General features: G+C 37.3%; 1 protein-coding gene across 1 annotated transcript; it reads left to right on the top strand.

The window, feature by feature from the left end:
* Window positions 1-11,891: 11,891 nt before the first annotated feature.
* LOC109169624 (disease resistance protein RPP13-like) lies at window positions 11,892-22,902 on the top strand. Its single transcript, XM_019318503.1, has 2 exons — window positions 11,892-12,404; window positions 22,414-22,902. Exons 1-2 carry the CDS (start codon window positions 11,977-11,979, stop codon window positions 22,745-22,747), a joined length of 762 nt encoding a protein of 253 aa, XP_019174048.1. The 5' UTR covers window positions 11,892-11,976; the 3' UTR covers window positions 22,748-22,902.
* Window positions 22,903-23,179: the final 277 nt, after the last annotated feature.

Below are 23,179 nucleotides of genomic sequence, written 5' to 3' on the forward strand. Positions count from 1 at the left end.
ACCACTTCATATATGATTTTATCTCCTTCAATACTTGGGGTCTCTTTGGATAGAATACACGTTGATCATCAGCATTGTGCCGGCGGGGACACGGTAGCCACTGACGGTGCACTCATCTGAGGACTTGTGAAGGACTAAAGGTGAAGTTACCTTTGGCGATGATATTAAAGGTCAGGTTACTGACATAGGCACACTAAATGTAGTTGGCTTGTCAAAGCTGGACAAAGTATTGCTTGTCCGTGATTTTCACGCTAACCTTATCAGCATAAGTCAATTATGCGACCAAAATTGGAACGTGTGCTTCACTAAAGATAGTTGCAGTGTGATGGACAAAACAAACCAATGTGTTATGAAAGGTAAAAGATCAACTGATAATTGCTATATTTTAACAAATAATATGTTCTGTTGCAGGTCCAGCATAAATGAAGCTGAGCTATAGCATCAAAAATTGGGGCATCTGAGTTATAGACTACTTGATAAACAAGTAAAGACAGAAAGTGTTCGTGAGTTACCTAAAATGAAAATTGACAAATTTGCAAGTGAGAGTTGCAGGTAAGAATTACAAGTAATTTTCTAATTTTAATTATATTAACCATTTTGTTTTGCTAATAAAGTTTGCTAATGTCTTAGGTTACTTAATTTTTTCTAGACTGTTTAATCTATAGGATCTCAAATCTCTTCTCCTTTCAAAAGTTTCCCTATCCTTTTAAAATTCTTGTACCCAAAATTGTTACAAACCTTTATCTATTCTAAGACTTTTTCCCTTATTTAAAAAAAAAAAAAAAAAAAGAGAAACAAAAGGAAAAAGTGTATCAGTAACAAGACAATTGAGGTAGTTGATACAGAACACGACGGGAAGATTGATATGGAGAAGGAAGAAGACTTTGACGAAGAACATTTTCTCAGTACTTTGAAGGCTTCAAACACTCAGGAAGTTGGTACAGACTCTAACTCTCCTCCTTTAATTGGTATTACCTCAATACCCGAGTTTGGGAATCCTATTGTGTTACAGTACAATTTTTTACTTGCAATATTCTTTCGCAGCCTTCGTATGCCATTTATGTTTTTTTTTTTTTACTCTGTTTTTTTTTTTAAATGTGCCTAAGATGAATTTTGTCTTTTATTTTATGTGAGTGGCTTTAAAATTGAACATGAATTATCCATTCCAACTTCTATATATGCGTGTATCTCTGAATTTATTAACACATCAGGCACATTCGATCATTCTGGATTCTTTCTCTTTACTTGTTCGTTTAATTTTTATCTTTAAAGTGTTCGTTTAATTTGCCTGGGTTACTCTTTATGTTTTGTTATTAGTTGTTTCTGTGTGTCCACTAAATGTCCTATTTACGTTTAATTTGCCTGGGTTACTCTTTAAAGTGTTAGTTTAATTTGTATGGATTAAAGTGTTCCTTTTTGTTCGTTTAATTTGGTGCAATTTGATTAATGTGTTTATTCTCTTGTGTTACTTTATGTTTATGTGATTGTGTTTTGTTTGGTCCGGTCATGACCATATTTGTGTTTATTTATGTGTTTCCCGCGCTATCTGTGCCTAAATTGTTTATTTGTGTGTTTTTCGTGATATCTGGTCTGAATCTGTACCTAAATTTGGTTTATATGTGTCTATGTCTGAATTTGATTTATTTTGAATCTTTGGCTTGCTTTACATGAATTTGCTTACTGTTTTATTTGCTAATCTGTTTGACTCGAATTGAAAATTGAAAATTCCTGAATTTTTTCTTTCTTATGTGTTTTGCTAAGTTGTTTGCAAGTTGCATGTGCATGGCTCTAGGGCTCTCGTTTTTTTTTTTTTTTTTTTTTTTTTTTTTTTTTTTTTTTTTTTTTAAATCTTTTGCAGGTTCAAACAAAGCAAATAACTTATTATGGAGGCCCAATTACAGCTTCAAGCTAATGTGAAATTTTTGGCAAAGGAAACAATCACGATGTACATTTTGAGAGGGAGTTCTTCTTAATCTCTTATGGTAATCTTCTTTTGGTAAATCTCTTGCTATTATATCAGTCTTCGGTTATGAAGTTTATGGTTATTAATCTCTCACCAAGTATAAAGCCTTTATTTGACTATATGTTGGCTATATGATGCATTGGATTCTCTTACTGGAATTTCTCAGATTTTGGATTATCTCGTTTCGTTATAATTTTTTTTGCATCATCATAATCTTTGGGGTCTCATTTTATAATCATCACCTTATTTGGATTATTCTTGGATTATCTACTTGATGAGATTATTTATGAGGAATATTTTGGATGTGATTGCTTTTAAGGCTTTATCCTCTTGGTGTATGACATTTGATGCTTATCAATATAATGCAAGATTGGATATGAGAGAAAATGATAAACTAAGCCAGCAAGTAAGTATGAGGTTGATACTGGCGCTACTACTAATGAAACTGATGATGCTGGCGACGACTCAGTTTCGGGCACCCCGTCTGCACGGTAAAACTAATCCACTTTTATGATGTTCACCTTCCTTTGGCATTTATTTGGCAAAAAGGGGGAGTTTTTGGAGTAAGGGGGAGTATGTATGGTATTTTTTTGGAAGTGGAGTATTTGGCAGTGGTATATGGAGTATTTGACAGTGGTGTATTTTTTGGCAGTGGTATATTTTTTGGACGTGTTTCTGTTAGTTTTTATGGAAATAATAGGACTATATTTGTTAGGCGGAGTAGTAGTTTCTTTTGGTGTTCCTAACAATTTGAATGGATGATTCTTTTATGCTACTACTCACATGAACAAGTTGATTTATGATGTGGTTTTATGATGTGGTATGCTATGAATTCAATTATACTGTGTGTGATCCAAGGCTTGAAGAATTATAATCAGGTACATTATTCACAAATGGTCCAAAAAGAACTTAAGTTGTGTTATATTTTGATTTTATACCTTTGTGTCTTGTTTAAGTACCTATACTAAGGGCTATAAATAAAATTAAATATTGATTCTTGCCCAAAGTATTTGATACTCAAGTTTTCCCAAATAAAATACCAAAGGGAGAAATTGTAAGTGTAAAATAATTTACACAATATTGGCTATTTTATTTAGCTGTAGCTTTATTAGTTTTAAGTAAGAACTTAATTATTGTTGTTAGAATTATTTCATTTTTTGGATCATGTGATTACAAAATAAGTGGATGGTATGCATTGGTGAATAAAGTCAACGGATGAAGCTTTCAAAGAAATAAAAACGTGGCTGTGGTTTATTCGAACAAGGAAAAGCAAGGAAAAGGGCTACATTTAAGGATCACAAAGGAAGCTCATTATGTGCTATAAAAAGGTGCTGTTCGAAAGAAGACATTGCCAATTTTGAGATTATTATTTACGAGAGCTATTCTGATTTACAAAGCTATTCATTTTAATTTGGTTTATTATTTAATTCTTAAGAATATTTAATCTGTACTACATGATCAGTACGTGGTACTGCTGAAGTATCTTGTGAAGATTGTTCGGGTATTCATGTGTCAGTCCTGGATAGGTGTTAGAAAGAGTGGTAGTGGTAAAGGCTGGAGGCCATCTTCATTTACCTCTTGTAATACTCCTTTTGGTGAACATCTATAGTGGATTGGGCAGACGTGGGTTGCCCCGCAGACGTAGGAGAAGGAGTTCCGAACTGCGTAACAATTTTTTGTGTTTTTAATTTACTTTATGCTTTCTGCTGTTATTATTTACACTTGCTTAAACGAGTCTAATTAATTAACGAAACTGGTGCATAACTTAATTAACGAGTAAAAACACATTGCTTTTATTTTTCAAGTATCACGGTGCAATTTCAATTGGTATCAGAGCCTGTAGAATTAATCTATTAGTCTATCGATCTGGCGAATTCGTGCCTCTTGAACTTATCTCTTCAGCGGCTCTTTATATTTATCTGTTTATTGCTTATTTGTTTGATCTCACGGGGTGTTAAGTGTTGCAGAATGGATCGAACTAAAGCCATTCCCCAGTTGACCGGCGACAACTACGCATATTGGAAGGCTCGCACCCGTACGCATTTAAAAGCTCAAGGTGAAGCCATATGGCGGTCTGTGGTGTCAGGTTGGACACATCCTACTAAACCCAGTTCCAGCACTGATGGAACAGAAGTAGCTAAGCCTGAGACTGAGTGGACTCAAACAGAGATAACCAATGCTGGAAACAATGATAAGGCTTTAGACACAATTTATTCTCTTATGCATGAAAGTCAGTTTTCAATTGTTGTAGGTATTCCTTCGGCTAAAGGTGTTTGGGAGGCTCTTGAGTCTACATACGAAGGAACTACTTCGGTAAAACAGTCAAAGCTGCAACTGGTCCAATCAGAATTCAAAGAACTGCGCAAGAATGAAGATGAGACAATCATCGACTTTCACACACGCGTACAGGAACTGGCGAATCGCGCAATGGTCCTTGGTGAACCATTCTCGCAAGCAAAACTTGTTAAGAAAATACTAAGATCTCTACCTCCTAGGTTTCGAATGAAAGTCACAGCCATCCAAGAGCATGATGGCTGGGAGAATAAAACTGTTACTCAGCTAATGGGAAATCTTAAAACATATGAAATGGAGATTCTAACTGATCATACGAAAAAACAAAAAAAATGTTGCTTTTGCCGCTGAAGACAATAATGTTGTATCGATTCAGATGAAACTAGTGATGATACAGTTGCGTTCTTGACTAAACAGTTTTCCAAAATTTTGAAACAGGTATCCAAAAACACATGCAACAGAAATTCACAAAAGGGAGCAACGCCGTTCAAAACTGCGCCTAGGACAGGGGCGTCAAACTTCAAACAGTCTGTCTCACGTCCAGGACAGTCCAAAGAAAGGTCCAACAATAAAGGAATCAAGTGTTATGAGTGCGAGGGCTTTGGACATGTACAAGCTGAGTGTGCCACCTATCTTCGACGCAAAAAATCTATGTCAGCCATTACCTGGAGTGATAACGAGCCTGACTTTGAACAAACTGGATCAGATGTTGAAGAAATCTCGGGTAATTTTGTTGCATTTACGGCACGAGTTATTGGCAGTTCAGACCCCGTTGAAGACTCAGAAGGTGGTGAATATGTCTCCGCAGAAGACTTGGAATTAAATACTTTGTCTTTTGAAGCTGAGTTTAATAAGGAGTAAATACCCAAAATGGTCCCTCGACTATAGCTAAATTCACAAATTGATCCTCAATTTTCAATTTCAACCAATTAAGTCCTTAACTTTGTAATTTTAACACAATTTGGTCCTTTGTCTATTTGACCGTTTGTTGACTGTGATTTTTGAGGATATATATGTAATTTCATGGTCCATCGTCGGGTTTTTAAGGTTCCGGTTGCATTTCCAGACCGCACGTTACATTTGAATCCACTGTCAAAAGCAATCTACCAAATTCGGTCGCCTTTCTTCATCCTCCCTTTGGATTCAATGTAGTTGAGTTCGTACCAGAGCGAAGAAGACGACGTGTTTCCGAACCGGTGCAACGTCATCCTGGAGACCTCCACGTGCTCCGACGAGAGCTGAAGGTTCTTCTGGAGATCGTCGATCACGGTCAACAAACGGTCAAATAGATGGAGGACCAAATCGTGTTAAAATTGCAAAGTTAAGGACTTAATTGGTTGAAATTGAAAGTTGAGGACCAATTTGTGAATTTAGCTATAGTCGAGGGATCATTTTAGGTATTTACTCTTTAATAAGTTGTATCCCAAATGGGAAGCTCTACGAAAAGTAAACTGCAAATTAGCTATTGAGATAGAGATTGTAACCAATGCTAGTAAAGTATATCAAACTCAAATAGCAGATAGGAATGTTCTACTTAAAGAAGCGGCTGACCGAGAAGAAAAACTACAAAACAAAGTACAAACTGGCAATGTACTACTCAAGGAGGCAGCCGACCGAGAAGAAAAACTCCAGCAAGAAGTACAGACCTTGAAACAGGAGCTCAGCACCTACAAACGACAAATCCAAATGATGGATACCACTTCAACACTTAATAAGATTCTTGATTCCGGCAGGAAATCTTCTGCAAAATTTGGTTTGGGCTTCACTGGAAGTAACTCCAAAGATAAGACAGTATTTGTCAAAGCATCTGGACCTGATCCAGAGGACATCCCTGAATCCAGCACAATGAAACACTCCTATGGTAAAGTAAGCGCAAATAAGCTATATAACCCTGTTTGCCACTATTGTAGGTTACGAGGTCATACCAGACCTGAATGCTATTACTTCTACAAGGATCAAAGAATCGAGAAGTTCAGGCACAAGAACATACAACCATTCACAAAACAGATTTGGGTTAAAAAGATTGACTATATTTCATTTGTTTCTTTTCATTCTAAAAGTGCAGGAAGAGAAGAGAAATGGTACTTTGACAGCGGGTGTTCCCGTCACATGACAGGAAATGTCAAATTCCTAAGTAACGTAAATGGTAGTAAAGGTGAAGTTACATTTGGCGATGATATTAAAGGTCAAGTTACTGGTAGGGGTGTTCAATCGGTTAACCGAACCGTTTTAACCGAACCGAATTAACCGAAGTTTTTTTTTCTTTAACCGTTAACCGAACTGAAGTTTGCTCTACCGAATTCACCGAACCGAAATTTTTTTTGGTTAATCGGTCGGTTAACCTATTAACCGAACTTTTTAAAGCTAAAATTTAAAATTCTAAAAATAACACCTAAAATAATAAATTCAATTAAAATAAAATACATATTATAATAAATTCATAACAAAATATAAAAAACATGAATTATAAACTCCAAACATCCATAAATTCAAATTAGTATTTATATTTTTATTATTATTTATATATATATTAAAAACTTCGGTTAACCATTCGGTTAATTCGGTTAACCAACCTTTCGAACCGAATTAACCGTTAACCGAAGTTTTAAAATTCCTTTAACCATTAACCGAACCGAAAAAGTTTGGTTCGAAAACGGTTAACCGAACTTTGTCGGTTCGGTCGGTAAACCGAAAATTATCCGAAGTTTGCACACCCCTAGCTACTGGCATAGGCACACTAAATGTAACTAGCTTGCCAAAGCTGGACAAAGTATTGCTTGTCCGTGGTCTTCACGCTAACCTTATCAGCATAAGTCAGTTATGCGACCAAAATTGGAACGTGTGCTTCACTAAAGATAGCTGCAGTGTGATGGACAAAACAAACCAATGTGTTATGAAAGGTAAAAGATCAACTGATAATTGCTATATTCTAACAAATAATATGTTCTATTGCAGGTCAAGCATAAATGAAGCTGAGCTATGGCATCAAAAATTGGGGCATCTGAGTTATAGACTACTTGATAAACTAGTAAAGACAGAAAGTGTTCGTGACTTACCTAAAATGAAAATTGACAAATTTGCAAGTGAGAGTTGCAGGTAAGAATTACAGGTAATTTTCTAATTTTAATTATATTAACCATTTTGTTTTGCTAATAAAGTTTGCTAATGTCTTAGGTTACTTAATTTTTTCTAGACTGCTTAATCTATAGGATCTCAAATCTCTTCTCCTTTCAAAAGTTTCCCTATCCTTTTAAAATTCTTGTACCCAAAATTGTTACAAACCTTTATCCATTCTAAAACTTTTTCCCTTATTTAAAAACAACAAAAAAAAAAGAGAAAAAAAAAAAAAAGGAAAAGTGTATCAGTAACAAGACAATTGAGGTAGTTGATACAGAACACGAGGGGAAGATTGATATGGAGAAGGAAGAAGACTTTGACGAAGAACATTTTCTCAGTACTTTGAAGGCTTCAAACACTCAGGAAGTTGGTACAGACTCTAACTCTCCTCCTTTAATTGGTATTACCTCAATACCCGAGTTTGGGAATCCTAATGTGCCACAGTACAATTTTTTACTTGCAATCTTCTTTCGCAACCTTCGTATGCCATTTATGTTTTTTTTTACTCTATTTTTTTTTTAAATGTGCCTAAGATGAATTTTGTCTTTTATTTTATGTGAGTGGCTTTAAAATTGAACATGAATTATCCATTCCAACTTCTATATATGCGTGTATCTCTGAATTTATTAACACATCAGGCACATTCGATCATTCTGGATTCTTTATCTTTACTTGTTCGTTTAATTTTTATCTTTAAAGTGTTCATTTAATTTGCCTGGGTTACTCTTTATGTTTTGTTATTAGTTGTTTTTGTGTGTTCACTAAATGTCCTATTTACGTTTAATTTGCCTGGGTTACTCTTTAAAGTGTTCGTTTAATTTGCATGGATTAAAGTGTTCCTTTTTGTTCGTTTAATTTGGTGCAATTTGATTAATGTGTTTATTCTCTTGTGTTACTTTATGTTTATGTGATTGTGTTTTGTTTGGTCAGGTCATGACCATATTTGTGTTTATTTATGTGTTTCCCGCGCTATCTGTGCCTAAATTATTTATTTGTGTGTTTTCCGTGATATCTGGTCTGAATCTGTGCCTAAATTTGGTTTATATGTGTCTATGTCTGAATTTAATTTATTTTGAATCTTTGGCTTGCTTTACATGAATTTGCTTACTGTTTTATTTGCTAATCTGTTTGACTCGAATTGAAAATTGAAAATTCCTAAATTTTTTCTTTCTTATGCGTTTTGCTGAGTTGTTTGCAAGTTGCATGTGCATGGCTCTAGGGCTCTCGGTTTTTTTTTTTTTTTTTTTTTTTTTTTTTTTTTTTTTAAATCTTTTGCAGGTTCAAACAAAGCAAATAACTTATTATGGAGTCCCAATTACAGCTTCAAGCTAATGTGAAATTTTTGGCAAAGGAAACAATCACGATGTATATTTTGAGAGGGAGTTCTTCTTAATCTCTTATGGTAATCTTCTTTTGGTAAATCTCTTGCTATTATATCAGTCTTCGGTTATGAAGTTTATGGTTATTAATCTCTCACCAAGTATAAAGCCTTTATTTGACTGTATGATGGCTATATGATGCATTGGATTCTCTTACTGGAATTTCTCAGATTTTGGATTATCTCGTTTCGCTATAATTTTTTTGCATCATCATAATCTCTGGGGTCTCATTTTATAATCATCACCTTATTTGGATTATTCTTGGATTATCTACTTGATGATATTATTTATGAGGAATGTTTTGGATGTGATTGCTTCTAAGGCTTTATCCTCTGGGTGTATGATATTTGATGCTGATCAATATAATGCAAGATTGGATATTAGAGAAAATGATAAACTAAGCCAGCAAGTAAGTATGAGGCTGATACTGGCGCTACTACTAATGAAACTGATGATGCTGGCGACGACTCAGTTTCGGGCACCCCGTCTGCACGGTAAAACTAATCCACTTTTATAATGTTCACCTTCCTTTGGCATTTATTTGGCAAAAAGGAGGAGTTTTTGGAGTAAGGGGGAGTATGTATGGTATTTTTGTGGAAGTGGAGTATTTGGCAGTGGTGTATTTTTTGGCAGTGGTATATTTTTTGGACGTGTTTCTGTTAGTTTTTATGGAAATAATAGGACTATATTTGTTAGGCGGAGTAGTAGTTTCTTTTGGTGTTCCTAACAATTTGAATGGATGGTTCTTTTATGCTACTACTCACATGAACAAGTTGTTTTATGATGTGGTATGCTATGAATTCAATTCTACTGTGTGTGATTCACGGCTTGAAGAATTCTAATCAGGTACACTATTCACAAATGGTCCAAAAAGAACTTAAGTTGTGTTATAATTTGATTTTATACCTTTGTGTCTTGTTTAAGTACCTATACTAAGGGTTATAAATAAAATTAAATATTGATTCTTGCCCAAAGTATTTGATATTCAAGTTTTCCCAAATAAAATGCCAAAGGGGGAAATTGTAAGTGTAAAATAATTTACACAATATTGGCTATTTTATTTAGCTGTAGCTTTATCAGTTTTAAGTAAGAACTTAATTATTGTTGTTAGAATTATTTCATTTTTTGGACCATGTGATTACAAAATAAGTGGATGGTATGCATTGGTGAATAAAGTCTACGAATGAAGCTTTCAAAGAAATAAAAACGTGGCCGTGGTTTATTCGAACAAGGAAAAGCAAGGAAAAGGGCTACATTTAAGGATCACAAAGGAAGTTCATTATGTGCTATAAAAAGATGCTGTTCGAAAGAAGACATTGTCAATTTTGAGATTATTATTTACGAGAGCTATTCTGATTTACAAAGCTATTCATTTTAATGTGGTTTATTATTTAATTCTTAAGAATATTTAATCTGTACTACATGATCAGTACATGGTACTACTGAAGTATCTTGTGAAGATTGTTCAGGTATTCATGTGTCAGTCCTAGATAGGTGTTAGAAAGAGTGGTAGTGGTAAAGGCTGGAGGTCATCTTCATTTACCTCTTGTAATACTCCTTTTGGTGAACGTCTATAGTGGATTGGGCAGACGTGGGTTGCCCCGCAGATGTAGGAGAAGGAGCTCCGAACTGCGTAACAATTTCTTTGTGTTTTTAATTTACTTTATGCTTTCTGCTGTTATTATTTACACTTGCTTAAACGAGTCTAATTAATTAACGAAACTGGTGCATAACTTAATTAACGAGTAAAAACACATTGCTTTTATTTTTCAAGTATCACGGTGCAATTTCAGTATAAATTAGCGTTGTACATATTATTACAATCCACTTGTAATATCCTACATCAATAGAAGAAAATATTATTGCAATTATATTGTTCTTCTATTTTACTACTTTTATATTATATGCGAGATTATTGACCCGTATAATTACATACTCCGGGGTCAATTTTCTCCATCATCACCTTCACAAACCTCTTCTCCAAGCTCCGGAACACCTTCGTCTGGCGGAGGATGGTCGTCGTAGACAGGTCGGAAAACAGCGTGGCGACCAAGGAAGGTGAATTATACTCCAAGTAGGTGAAATGACTACTTTACCCCTCAAACTAACGTTCATTTAACATTCAACTAACGGAATGACCAACATTGGAAAGATTTCGAAAGTCAAGTTTCTAAATTGTCCAAATTAAAAGTCGGGGACCAATTGTGGAAAATCAACATAGTCGGAGAACCATTGCTGGAATTAACTCAATGAACTACTTCAAAAATAAAACACAAAAAACATGCATCTATTTCTTAAAAACTGACATATATTAGGTGATATAGTATTGTTTATGTGAGTTTTCGGCACTTTTGGTCCCATAATTATAGTGCCACTATCAGGATTGATCCACAACTATTATTTTTTTTGCAAAAATGATCCTTCCAGCTCATTTTCGGCCAATTTTCCGGCCCGCTTTTGACGAAAATGGTTCTTACTCTGATGAGAAATTGATGTATTGCTTTGAGCATCAGTAATTGACTAATTGTAAACCCCTTACAACCCATTTTTTAGGATTTATATATAAGTACTAGTAATAATATATAATTGGAGACACCAAAAGAAAAAAACTTTTTTCTCCAAAAAAAATGAAAAAATTGTAATCCCTGCTCTTTACGGTGTATTTGGGAACCTGGAAATGACTTGTTATTTGTTTATTTGCACTAAATATTTAAAAATCTCATTTTATAACGTTTTTGGTTTTTCCAAAGAGACTATACCACCCCAAGAATCAATTTTTTTTTCCTGTCAATTCCTGAAACATTGGCATATATATTCCTATTCTGGATCCAGCCGGCTTCAATTCGATACACACAAAGTAAAAAAGAAAATAACGTTAAAATAAAACAATTGTGTCTCATATGTTTAACAACAAATTAAAGCCACCATATAATGCATATTGTCATTACACACAAATTAAAGTAAGTCAGCAGAAAACAATCTAAGTAGTCATAATTACATTACATACAGAAGGAAAGAGATCGAGAAGAATGGCCTGCGTATCTGTATGTTCTCTTATGAGGACCATAGAGCTTGAGTTCTTACAATCTAAGCCCCGTCCAATCATACTAGAAAAAGAACTCATCCCTTGCAACAAAGACTTGTCATTCTTGCAAACTTCTTTGTATATTAGAACAAGCAATAGAAGACATTGACACCATCAAGGAAGAGTTGTGGAAAGTCAAGATGGAATACAAGTATTCCATAGCCTTGAAAAGAAGGAAAACAACAACACTTGGTGCTTTTACCAATGGTGATGAAGTTATCATGATGGAGGATTCCTCCGAAAGTGCTTCAAACTCCGAGGACATAATGGTGGGGAAAAACAATGAGTTCCAAATGGTGAAGAAGATGCTAATTGAACATCCGTCAAGACAACGAGAAATTGTCTCGATTAAAGGTATGGGAGGTATTGGCAAGACAACGTTAGCTAAACGGTTATATGATGATCCATCGATTGCCTCCCACTTTAACAAGCGAGCTTGGGTTGTTGCATCGCAACATCATAACAAGACACATATGCTCACAGATATTCTTGAATCAATAGGCTATGTAGATTGTGACACTACAAAGGACATAGAGGAAAAAGTATATCAATGTTTGATGCATCAAAGGTACTTGTTAGTGTTTTTAAATGTTCAAAAACCCCATATTATAATTGGCAATATTATTATGGCATACTAAGATAGGTTTAGAGTCTGTCCGTTTATCTCTACAGATAACTGATCAATCAGAAGCAACAACAGAAGGACTGACACTGAAGATCTGATTTAGGAAGCTGGTTTCTTAAAAGGCTTACGCGGTATTATCAGACTCATATGGAAAGATGATCAGCGTATATTCTTAAGAAAGGTATGGACCTAATCTTCTGAGATTACATTCCTCTTTTATAGTCCTACCTTCTACGATCAAAGACATCTATGGAGAGTGGTTATTGAAGGATCTATAAGTACCCTTATTCGAAGAGAATTAGGGTTACGCCGAAAGTAAGAAGAAACACTCCATATCTGCTATATGAGATTAGATCTTTGATTGTCATGCATCTTCTCAATACAATATGTTCACGGTGATTAAGATGATGAACTTGAGAAGAGTTACTACTACTTAAACGAAAGGACACTGTGATCACACTATTGTGGGAACAACTTTATAGAGCGTCATTGAAGTGGACTGCATCATAGTGGGCTCTCCAAATGAAGGGATTTCATTGGACTTCTGTATGCATGGCTCTCCATCTTCAACAATCCACTAGACCTGTGTAGCCTGGGTTTGAACCTTGTGTGGGGCACTTGGGTAAGATTATTGTATATCTACCTTTTGTACATTGGTTTATGATTTAGTGGATTGGACGCCTATGTGATCGTCCCCCAGACGTAGATACACACCGTATCGAACTGGGTAAACATTCTGCGTCTTTGGTTTTTGTGCGGTTATCTTTCTCTTATTCTCTCTTTGTGATCTATCGTTACTGATTGGCCTCTTATCTGAATCAATCAGTAATCTACATCAGTCATCTAATTCTGTCAAATTACTTAAAATGAGGAATTGCAAAATTACATGTGGTATCAGAGCTTTTATGTCTACATAGTGACTTGATCCGAAGGGCTGTTTTAGTTTTGCATTCTCTCTGTTTTTGTGCGAGTCTCTCTGTGTGTTCATTGCCTGGTTGTTGTATTCAGGATGGACGCAAGTATGAAACCGCCAAAACTAGATGGTCACAACTACTCTTTCTGGACGGCTCGAATGGAGATATATTTTCAAGCACAAGATACCAGGGTTTATCGCACCATTCTAACTGGGTGGAGTCGGCCTACTACTCAGAATGCGCAAGGAGTTGCTGAAGAAAAACCCATGGAGACTTCGACAGATGATGAAATGAATGCCTCTGATCTGAACAACAAAGCATTGAACTCAATTGTAGGATCACTGCATGAATCTGTTTTTACGCTTGTTACAGGAGTAAAAGAGGCTAAACGGGTATGGGAAATTCTTGAAACCAGATTTGAAGGAACCAGTGATGTCAAACAGTCAAAGCTGCAAATGGTTCTGTCAGAATTCGAAGCACTCAGAATGATTGAAGACGAAACCATTTCGACCTTCCACAGTAGGGTTCAGATCTTGATGAATCGAGCCTCAATTCTTGGGGAACCATTCACTGATGAGAGAGTGGTCAAAAAGATTCTTAGATCTTTACCTAAACGCTTTCGAATGAAAGTAACTGCTATTCAGGAACACACAGGTTGGGAAAAGAAGACTGTCGGAGAACTCATGGGAAGCTTACACACATAAGAACTGGAAGTTCTTGCTGATGATGATATTGGAAGCAACAGGAAAGGAAAGTCGGTAGCCTTTGTGGCTGAGGCTGATCGAGAATCTGACACAGACGACATAGATGATGAAACCTTAGCTCTTCTAACCAAAAACTTCAAGAAAATTTTAAAAGGTTTCAACAGAAAGGGTCAAGGTCAGCCTACCAGGACACAATATAAAGGCAACAACTCCTCATATCAAAAGGTAGAAACAACACCTTTTTCACAAAACAATCAATCTCAGACTGGGCGATCAAGACAAAACAGAAACAGTTCCACAGACACAGGAAAACCCCTCAATCGGTCAGTGCAATGTAGGGAATGTGAAGGACACGGTCACATACAGGCTGAATGTGCAACATATCTTAAAAGGAAAAAGGCTATGTCTGTAGCTACTCTTAGTGATGATGAGGAGGAATCAGACGGTGATCAATCTGATGGAGAATCATACATATCAGCTGATGATTTTGAAGAGAGACATACTCAACTTGAGACAGAATTTGCAAAACTTGTTGCTAGCTGGGAACAACTTGTGAAAGTGAATAAGAATCTGAATGACGAGCTGAAGCAAAGAGATGATCTTCTAAAGAAATTGAATGCAGAATTGGTCATAAAAGAAGATCTCATCACTCAGATACAGTCCAGAGAAGGAAAACTAATAAAGGAATTGGAGAGCTTGAAGAAAAATATCCAGATGATGGACACCACATCTACCTTAGATAAAATTCTAGACTCTGGCAGAAATCCTAATGATAAAAAGGGTCTGGGATTTGAACAAGGAGAGTCTTCGAATAACGCACCAAAGTTCATCAAAGAGGGAATGTCTAAGACCACTACTGATCACAGGTATGAACAAGGACAGTCATCTCAGTCAGTACAAAATAAGGGAAGGAGGTACGATCAAAATACTGATACTAACCTGGCCAGATCAACTCATCAATCTCATTATTCGAGGTTTAAAAATAAGATTGTCAAAGTTAAATATAACACTCCCATTTGTCACTACTGTCAAACAAAAGGTCATACTCGACCTGAGTGTTATTTTTTCTACAGAGATCAAAGGAAGGAAAAATATCAGAATAAGACTATTACACCATTCACTAGACAGGTTTGGGTCAGAAAGTCAGAGGTCATCTGCTACCCCCACCATTGTTCTGACTGCATCTACAACTGATGCTAGATGTATTTCGACAGTGGATGTTCCAGATATATGACTGGAAATATTAAGTGTCTGATGGCTGTTCAATCCAGCAGTGGAGCTGTAACATATGGAGATGGACAAAAAGGTAAAATAGTGGGAAAAGGTATCCTAAATGTACCAGGCTTACCTCAATTAGAAGAAGTCCTGCTAGTCAGTGGGTTGAAAGCGAATCTAATTAGCATCAGTCAGTTGTGTGATCAAAATTGGAATGTGTGCTTCGATCGTAATTGCTGCAGAGTTAGTGACAAAGCAAATCAACTTGTCATGGAAGGAACTCGGTCCTCAGACAATTGTTATGTTTTGACAAATGAAACTGCTTGTCATCTATCCAAGTCTGATGAATCAAAACTCTGGCATAGACGACTGGGTTACATAAACTTCAGAGATATGGATAAGCTGATAAAATTGGAAGCAGTAAAAGGTGTACCTAAGATCAGAATTGATCCTGAAAAAATCTGTGGCGCATGTGCAATTGGGAAACAAATCAGAACTCCACACAAAGCAATAAAAGGTATCACCACTGAGAAATGTCTAGACCTTGTCCATATAGACCTCATGGGGCCAACACAGACTGAAAGTATTGGGGGAAAGAAATACATATTTGTGTGTGTGGACGACTTCTCTCGATACAGCTGGGTATACTTTCTGAGAGAAAAAACAGAAGCCTTCAAGGCCTTTAAGACTCTGTGCATAAGAGTTCAGAAGGAAAAGGATGAGTCCATTATAAAAGATCAGAGATTGAGGAGTGATCATGAAAAGGAATTTGAGAACTCACTATATTCAGACTTCTGCTCCGAGCATGGTATATCACATGAGTTCTCAACTCCTAGAACTGCTCAACAGAATGGAGTAGTAGAAAGAAAGAATCGAACTTTACAGGAAATGGCTAGAGTCATGCTACATGCCTCACATCTGCCACAACGCTTCTGGGCTGAAGCAGTTCACACAGCGTGTCATACTATAAATAGGGTCTATCTTAGACCAGGAACAACGAAAACTCCTTATGAGATCTGGAAGGGAAAGAAGCCAAATCTGAAAAATTTTCATGTGTTTGGAATAAAGTGTTATGTGCTAGCTGATAGAGAACAAAGAGGGAAGTTCGAACCCAAGAGTGATGAGAGCATCTTCCTTGGATACTCTCCGAATAGTCATGCCTACAGAGTCTACAACAAGAGGACTCAGTCTGTGATGGAGTCAGTGAACGTGGTTATCGATGACAACCCAGAAGAATCAGTAGACTCAACGGTGATAGAGTCTTCTCTAAGTGATCCAGATGCGAGTAATAACAACAGTCAACTCAAACCACAAGATTCGTCAGATGAAGATCAAGAAAGTTCGGAACAGGAGATAGATCTCATGAATGATGTTGGTAAAGACAAGCCCACCAGAACTCGGAAAAACCATCCATCAGATAACATTATAGGAGATCCATCAGATGGGATGAAGACCAGAAGCAGAATAAGAAATAATCTGACAGAAATATCTGGGTCTACTTGCTATACCTCAAAGATAGAACCCAGAAATGTCAAAGAAGCCTTACAGGATGATCTGTGGATCAAGGCAATGCAGGAGGAACTACATCAGTTTGAGCGGAATCATGTCTGGAATCTTGTACCAAGACCTGATGGTGTCAACGTAATTGGAAAGAAGTGGATCTTTAAAAATAAAACTGATGAAGCCGGGAATATAGCCAGAAACAAATCTCGGTTAGTTGCTCAAGGTTATACTCAGATTGAAGGGATTGACTATGACGAGACGTTTGCTCCTGTAGCTAGACTCGAGTCAATCAGAATCTTGCTGGCTGTCGCATGCATTTTGGGATTTACGTTATATCAGATGGATGTCAAGACAGCATTTCTGAATGGGTATCTCCATGAAGATATCTATGTGGCTCAACCTAAGGTTTTTGAAGATCCAGAACACCCTACTTATGTCTATAAGCTTTGAAAAGCTCTCTACGGTCTTAAACAAGCCCCACGGGCTTGGTATGAACGACTGACACAGTATTTGCTCCAACATGGGTATAAACGCGGAAGTCTTGACAAAACTCTATTTGTAAAAACTACTGGAAGTCATGTAACCATAGCTCAAATCTATGTTGATGACATTGTGTTTGGATCAACCCTGCAGAAATACACTGATGAGTTGGTAAAAGTAATGGAGGAAGAGTTTGAAATGTCCATGGTTGGTCAACTGACATACTTCCTAGGTCTACAGGTCAAGCAAAGTTCTGAAGGATACTTTATTTCGCAAGAGAAGTATGCTAAAAATCTTGTCAAAAAGTTTGATCTGGAAACATGTAAATCTTCCAGAACACCTATCTCCACCTCTACAAAAGTATCGAAAGATGAAACTGGTGTATCAGTGGATAACACAGTCTATCGTAGCTTGATAAGCAGTCTACTGTATCTAATTGCCAGTCGACCAGACATAATGTTCAGTGTAGGAATCTGTGCAAGGTATCAATCTGATCCAAAGGAATCTCATCTGATAGCTGCAAAACGCATTCTGAAGTACATTAAAGGAACGATACAGTATGGACTCTGGTATTCCAAGGACAGTGAACTGAATCTGGTTGCATACTGTGATGCTGATTGGGCAGGAAATATTGATGATCGGAAAAGTACTTCTGGAGGATGTTTCTTCGTTGGTAAAAACTTAGTATCATGGCTAAGCAAGAAACAGAATTCAATCTCTCTAAGCACTGCAGAGGCAGAATACATAGCTGCAGGTGGTTGCTGTACTCAGTTGGTATGGATGAAACAGATGTTTCTGGATTATGGTCTTACTCAAGGAACAATGACACTCTTCTGTGACAATGTTAGTGCTATTAACATCTCCAAGAATCCTGTTCAACATTCCAGAACGAAGCATATTGACATCAGGCATCATTACATCAGAGACCTGGTTGAATCCAAGGAAATTGAATTGGAATACATTCAGACTGACAAACAACTGGCGGACATTCTGACTAAGCCATTGGATGCTAATCGTTTTGAAATTCTCAGATCTGCTCTGGGAATTTGCAGAATTGACTGATTAAAGCAGTTGCTCCGTCAGAGAGGAGTTGGTGTATACGGGTCAGTGTTATGATTTGACTTTCCTTAAAGTCTCCTCTCTATTTATGTTAAGAAGATTATTTAACATTATGTTTCTCAGAGATATCTTAAAAGATCTTAATTTCTTTTCGAATTTCAAATTTCCTTGGGTTCCGTTTCCTTCCTAAAAAAGAGCTGTACCGTTGTGTTAATCAATCGCGTCTGCATGATATTTGACAAGCCGCATTAATTAGGGTTCATCACCCTTAAACCTATTTGATACCGGGTCAAGAAGAAAAACACATCTTCGATCACCACAGCTCTCAACTTTCTATCTCTCTTGCATATCTGCCTTCAGTGATCTGCTCTTCTCTTCGCACATAACCTTCAATGGCAGACCCTGTAAGAAATATCATTATCAAACTTGGAAGCAAGACACACTCTCCGGAGGTGGCCCTTAAGCATATTCAGACGCTGATGCAGTTTGCTATGAAGAAGAAGCTCAAACTTGATCCTCTGCTTCGCGACGAGATTTTAGTAACTGTGATGACCTATTACCCAGAGTTTTATGCAGAATGGTCTGAAGATGATGCGACTGAACTGCTTATGATGGTTTCTGAAGCCAGTGATGAAGTTTCTCCAGTATATATTCCAGAACCCTTGGATGGAAATCGGGCCGGGGCATTCCTTCAATACTTTGCACATCGAGCCGTAGAATTGGTTGAGGCCTCTCGACGGCAAGCGGAGGCGCAACCCCTGTATATCGCAGCTGCTCAAAAAGAGGCAACACACAGACAGGAGATCCTCCGAAACAGGTCAAACTATTCTGAAACTCTTATTGAAATTTCACCAGATAAACCTGATGTTTCTGCTACCCCATCTTGTGTGCCTGTTATTTCTGAAAATTTAACTGCTTTGGATTCCGAGAAGCCTCTTATGAATGTTGATTCTTTATCTCTGCCTTTGAGTGAATCTGTTGGTATGAAAACTGATGTCTTGCATGTGTTTGATGAGAAAGCAAAGACCTCTGATGAGCTAAATCCACTGAGTTTAGTCATTTACTCTTCTGATAATATTGATCTGTCTCCTGCTGAGAATGTTGTTGACACTAAAGAAACTTGCTCTGCTGTTGATACTCCTATTTTACCTGCTACTGTTGAAACTGTTGATTTATCAAGCCCCCACAAGTCTGAGAAAACAGGTGGAATTCCTGTTTACACTGCAACATCTTTAGGAGAGAGTCTGGAACATGTGCGACACTTTGCTGGGCGACCATCTGATTCCATCCCTCAACCATATCGAGTGATTTATCCTTCCGAATCCTCCAGTGAAGATGATAAAATACTGGCTGAAGTGTATGGATCTCAAGCACTTCAACCTGATGTTCCAACTGTTGAGGTAACTGCTCATCCTGACTCCACGAATTTCAAAATTCGAGAGATTTCGAATATTTTTGGAAGCTTGTCTGCAAATGTTTCTGATTCTAGCCACTCTGTGACTCCGGTTCAGTCCCCAACCAAGGAAACAAGACGGTCAAAAAGGAAGAATGTCCCAGTAAAGGTTGTTGTTGAGACCGGTGATGATAATGCTGATGTGGATCAGCCTGAGAAGAAGAGAAAGTCGAGTGAGAATGTTAATCCTGAAGGAAACCCGCCTGTTCAACAAGTGTTCAAGACTCTGCGATCGTCTGTTAAGCAAAAAGGATCTACTGCTGTTCAAGCTACCTCTGTACCAGCCCCTTCTGTCAGAAAAGGGAAGCCATCCACACGATCAAGAGGTCGAAGTATCACCCCTGAAGTCCCACCTGTTGAAGAAACTGACCCATCTGTTTACCGGCCTCAGTTTGTATCTCCTGCTGCACAAACCAAATGGGCCACTATGGTTAGAAGGGATCTTATTGTTCAAAGATCGGTAGACAAGAACCAGCTGAACTCCGTTTGTGACATTCTGCCCTTGCTGATTGAAGTCGGATTGTTGAAAAATGTCACGGACATCTGCCCTTACTCTAAGCTGCTCACATATGAATTCTATTGCAATCTCAATGATGAGATTGACGTTCTCACAGGGCCACGACCGATGCAAATCTTTATCAGAGGAAAGTGGTAGGTTTTTGGGCCGGATATGATTAATGAATACTATGGTTTGCCAGCAGTTCAAGAAGAAGCTGTTACTGACTGGGACTTAGTTGCCAGAACTCTGACCGGTGGGCAGACAAAATCATGGCCTACGGGTGACAAGGACTATCTGCAAAGCTCCCATCTCACGTCCAGATATGTGATTTTACACCGCCTAGCTCTTCACAACTGGCTCCCATCAGCCCATTTTCACACAGTTGGCAAGCCTCTGGCTGGGTTCTTATTTCGAATTGGAACAAAGATGCAACTTGATCTGGGCAAATGGATTTAGTATCACATCCTCACCCTAATTCACCCACGCGAACAGAAGGTAAGACTACCCTTCCCAAATCTGATTTTTGGCATCCTTACCACTCAGGGCCTTGAGCCTATGCCCAGTGAAGTGATCAGCCCAACGTTGCTTTATACTGTTGATAAACGTCTTCTGTCTGGATATCACTTTCGGGATGTTGTTCATGTGACTGCCCCATCCAATCCTGAACCAGATGCTGTGCCTGATGACTCTCCTCATGCTAAGGATGTTCAGCTTTCCATACAGCTGAAGGCAAGAGTTGCTGTTCTTGAGACGGTGCACAACATTATTGCAAAGCAACTGATAGGTGCCCGTACTGAGCTAGCTACTGTTCTTCTTCGTTTGAGCCTGACTGAAGCTGCTGCTGCTGCTGATCCTATGAAGTCTGACAGTGGCTCTCCCTCCAATGCTTGATCTTTGGCTACCATTGGCAAAAAGGGGGAGTAGTATGAACTCAGGGGGAGTTTTTTTTTTTTTTTTTTTTTTTTTTTTTTTTTTTTTTTTATTTGTTTTTGTTCGAGTCCCTTCTGGCCCTGGCTGGGCGTTTATGTTTTTTTTTTTTTTATCCTAAACTGTTTTGGACCCTATGTTTCTGTTTTCATTCTATGTAATCGGTTCGGACATATGGGTTGCTTCTTTATAATAACCTATCTTAGCTCTTTGAGTTTCTAGTCGAGTTGTTTTGCCAAATAATAGCCAAAGGGGGAGTTTGTTAGTGTTTTTAAATGTTCAAAAACCCCATATTATAATTGGCAATATTATTATGGCATACTAAGATAGGTTTAGAGTCTGTCCGTTTATCTCTACAGATAACTGATCAATCAGAAGCAACAACAGAAGGACTGACACTGAAGATCTGATTTAGGAAGCTGGTTTCTTAAAAGGCTTACGCGGTATTATCAGACTCATATGGAAAGATGATCAGCGTATATTCTTAAGAAAGGTATGGACCTAATCTTCTGAGATTACATTCCTCTTTTATAGTCCTACCTTCTACGATCAAATACATCTATGGAGAGTGGTTATTGAAGGATCTATAAGTACCCTTATTCGAAGAGAATTAGGGTTACGCCGAAAGTAAGAAGAAACACTCCATATCTGCTATATGAGATTAGATCTTTGATTGTCATGAATCTTCTCAATACAATATGTTCACGGTGATTAAGATGATGAACTTGAGAAGAGTTATTACTGCTTAAACAAAAGGACACTGTGATCACACTGTTGTGGGAACAACTTTATAGAGCGTCATTGAAGTTGACTGCATCAGAGTGGGCTCTCCAAGTGAAGGGATTTCATTGGACTTCTGTATGCATGGCTCTCCATCTTCAACAATCCACTAGACCTGTGTAGACTGGGTCTGAACCTTGTGTGGGGCACTTGGGTAAGATTATTGTATATCTACCTTTGTACATTGGTTTATGATTTAGTGGATTGGACGCCTATGTGATCGTCCCCCAGACGTAGATACACACCGTATCGAACTAGGTAAACATTCTGCGTCTTTGGCTTTTGTGCGGTTATCTTTCTCTTATTCTCTCTTCGTGATCTATCATTACTGATTGGCCTCTTATCTGAATCAATCAGTAATCTACATCAGTCATCTAATTCTGTCAAATTACTTAAAATGAGGAATTGCAAAATTACTGTACTTTATTGTGATAGATGACATATGGAGTGACAAGGCATGGGATGCTATCAAAATTTGCTTTCTAGATAATGAAAATCGTAGTCGAATATTGTTGACAACTCGCTTTGCAGATGTGGCTATTTGTATTGGTTCTAGAAAACACTTTTCTCATCAAATGCATTTGTTAGATCAATGTGAGAGTTGGAGTTTATTTCATGAAAAGGCATGCAAATCTCGAAGTGTTAAATTTGAGAAAATTGGAAGACCAATTGTTGAGAAATGCAAAGGTCTTCCTTTGGCAATTGTTGTGGTTGTGGGTCTATTTTCCAAACTCAATGAAATATATGAGTAGAAAAATATAGATAAAACTCTAAATTCATTTGCAACAACAACTATTGATGAAGAATGCTCAAGGATGCTCTCATCAAGCTACAATCATTTGCCTTACAACTTGAAGGCTGGTTTTTTATATTTGAGCATTTTTCCAGAAGATAATGAGATATATGTGAAACATCTTGTAAAATTATGAGGTGCCGAAGGACTTGTAAAGGAATTTGAGAATATGAGCCTTGATGCAGCTACCGAAGGATACATTCAAGAACTCAAGGACAGAAACCTAATTCTTGTAATCCAGACAAGTTCTTGTGGAAGAAAAATAAAGGCATTTAGAATCCATGATTTATTGCATTCTTTCTGTGTGAGGGAAGCTAAAAAGAAGAACCTTCTTCCGACACCCAACAATGCCGCAACCTATGCTTGACTCGGTCCTTAGCTTACGCGCCCT

This window comes from Ipomoea nil, unplaced genomic scaffold (assembly GCF_001879475.1).
Source record: "Ipomoea nil cultivar Tokyo-kokei standard unplaced genomic scaffold, Asagao_1.1 scaffold3316, whole genome shotgun sequence".
NCBI classification, from domain to species: Eukaryota; Viridiplantae; Streptophyta; class Magnoliopsida; order Solanales; family Convolvulaceae; genus Ipomoea; species Ipomoea nil.

Bases quoted from the DNA above. Each gene is read 5' to 3' on its own strand.
- LOC109169624 (XM_019318503.1), top strand. From the start codon at position 11,977: ATGGAATACAAGTATTCCATAGCCTTGAAAAGAAGGAAAACAACAACA. The intron at 12,405-22,413 runs GTACTTGTTAGT...TGCAAAATTACT, and splicing joins CAATGTTTGATGCATCAAAG to GTACTTTATTGTGATAGATG.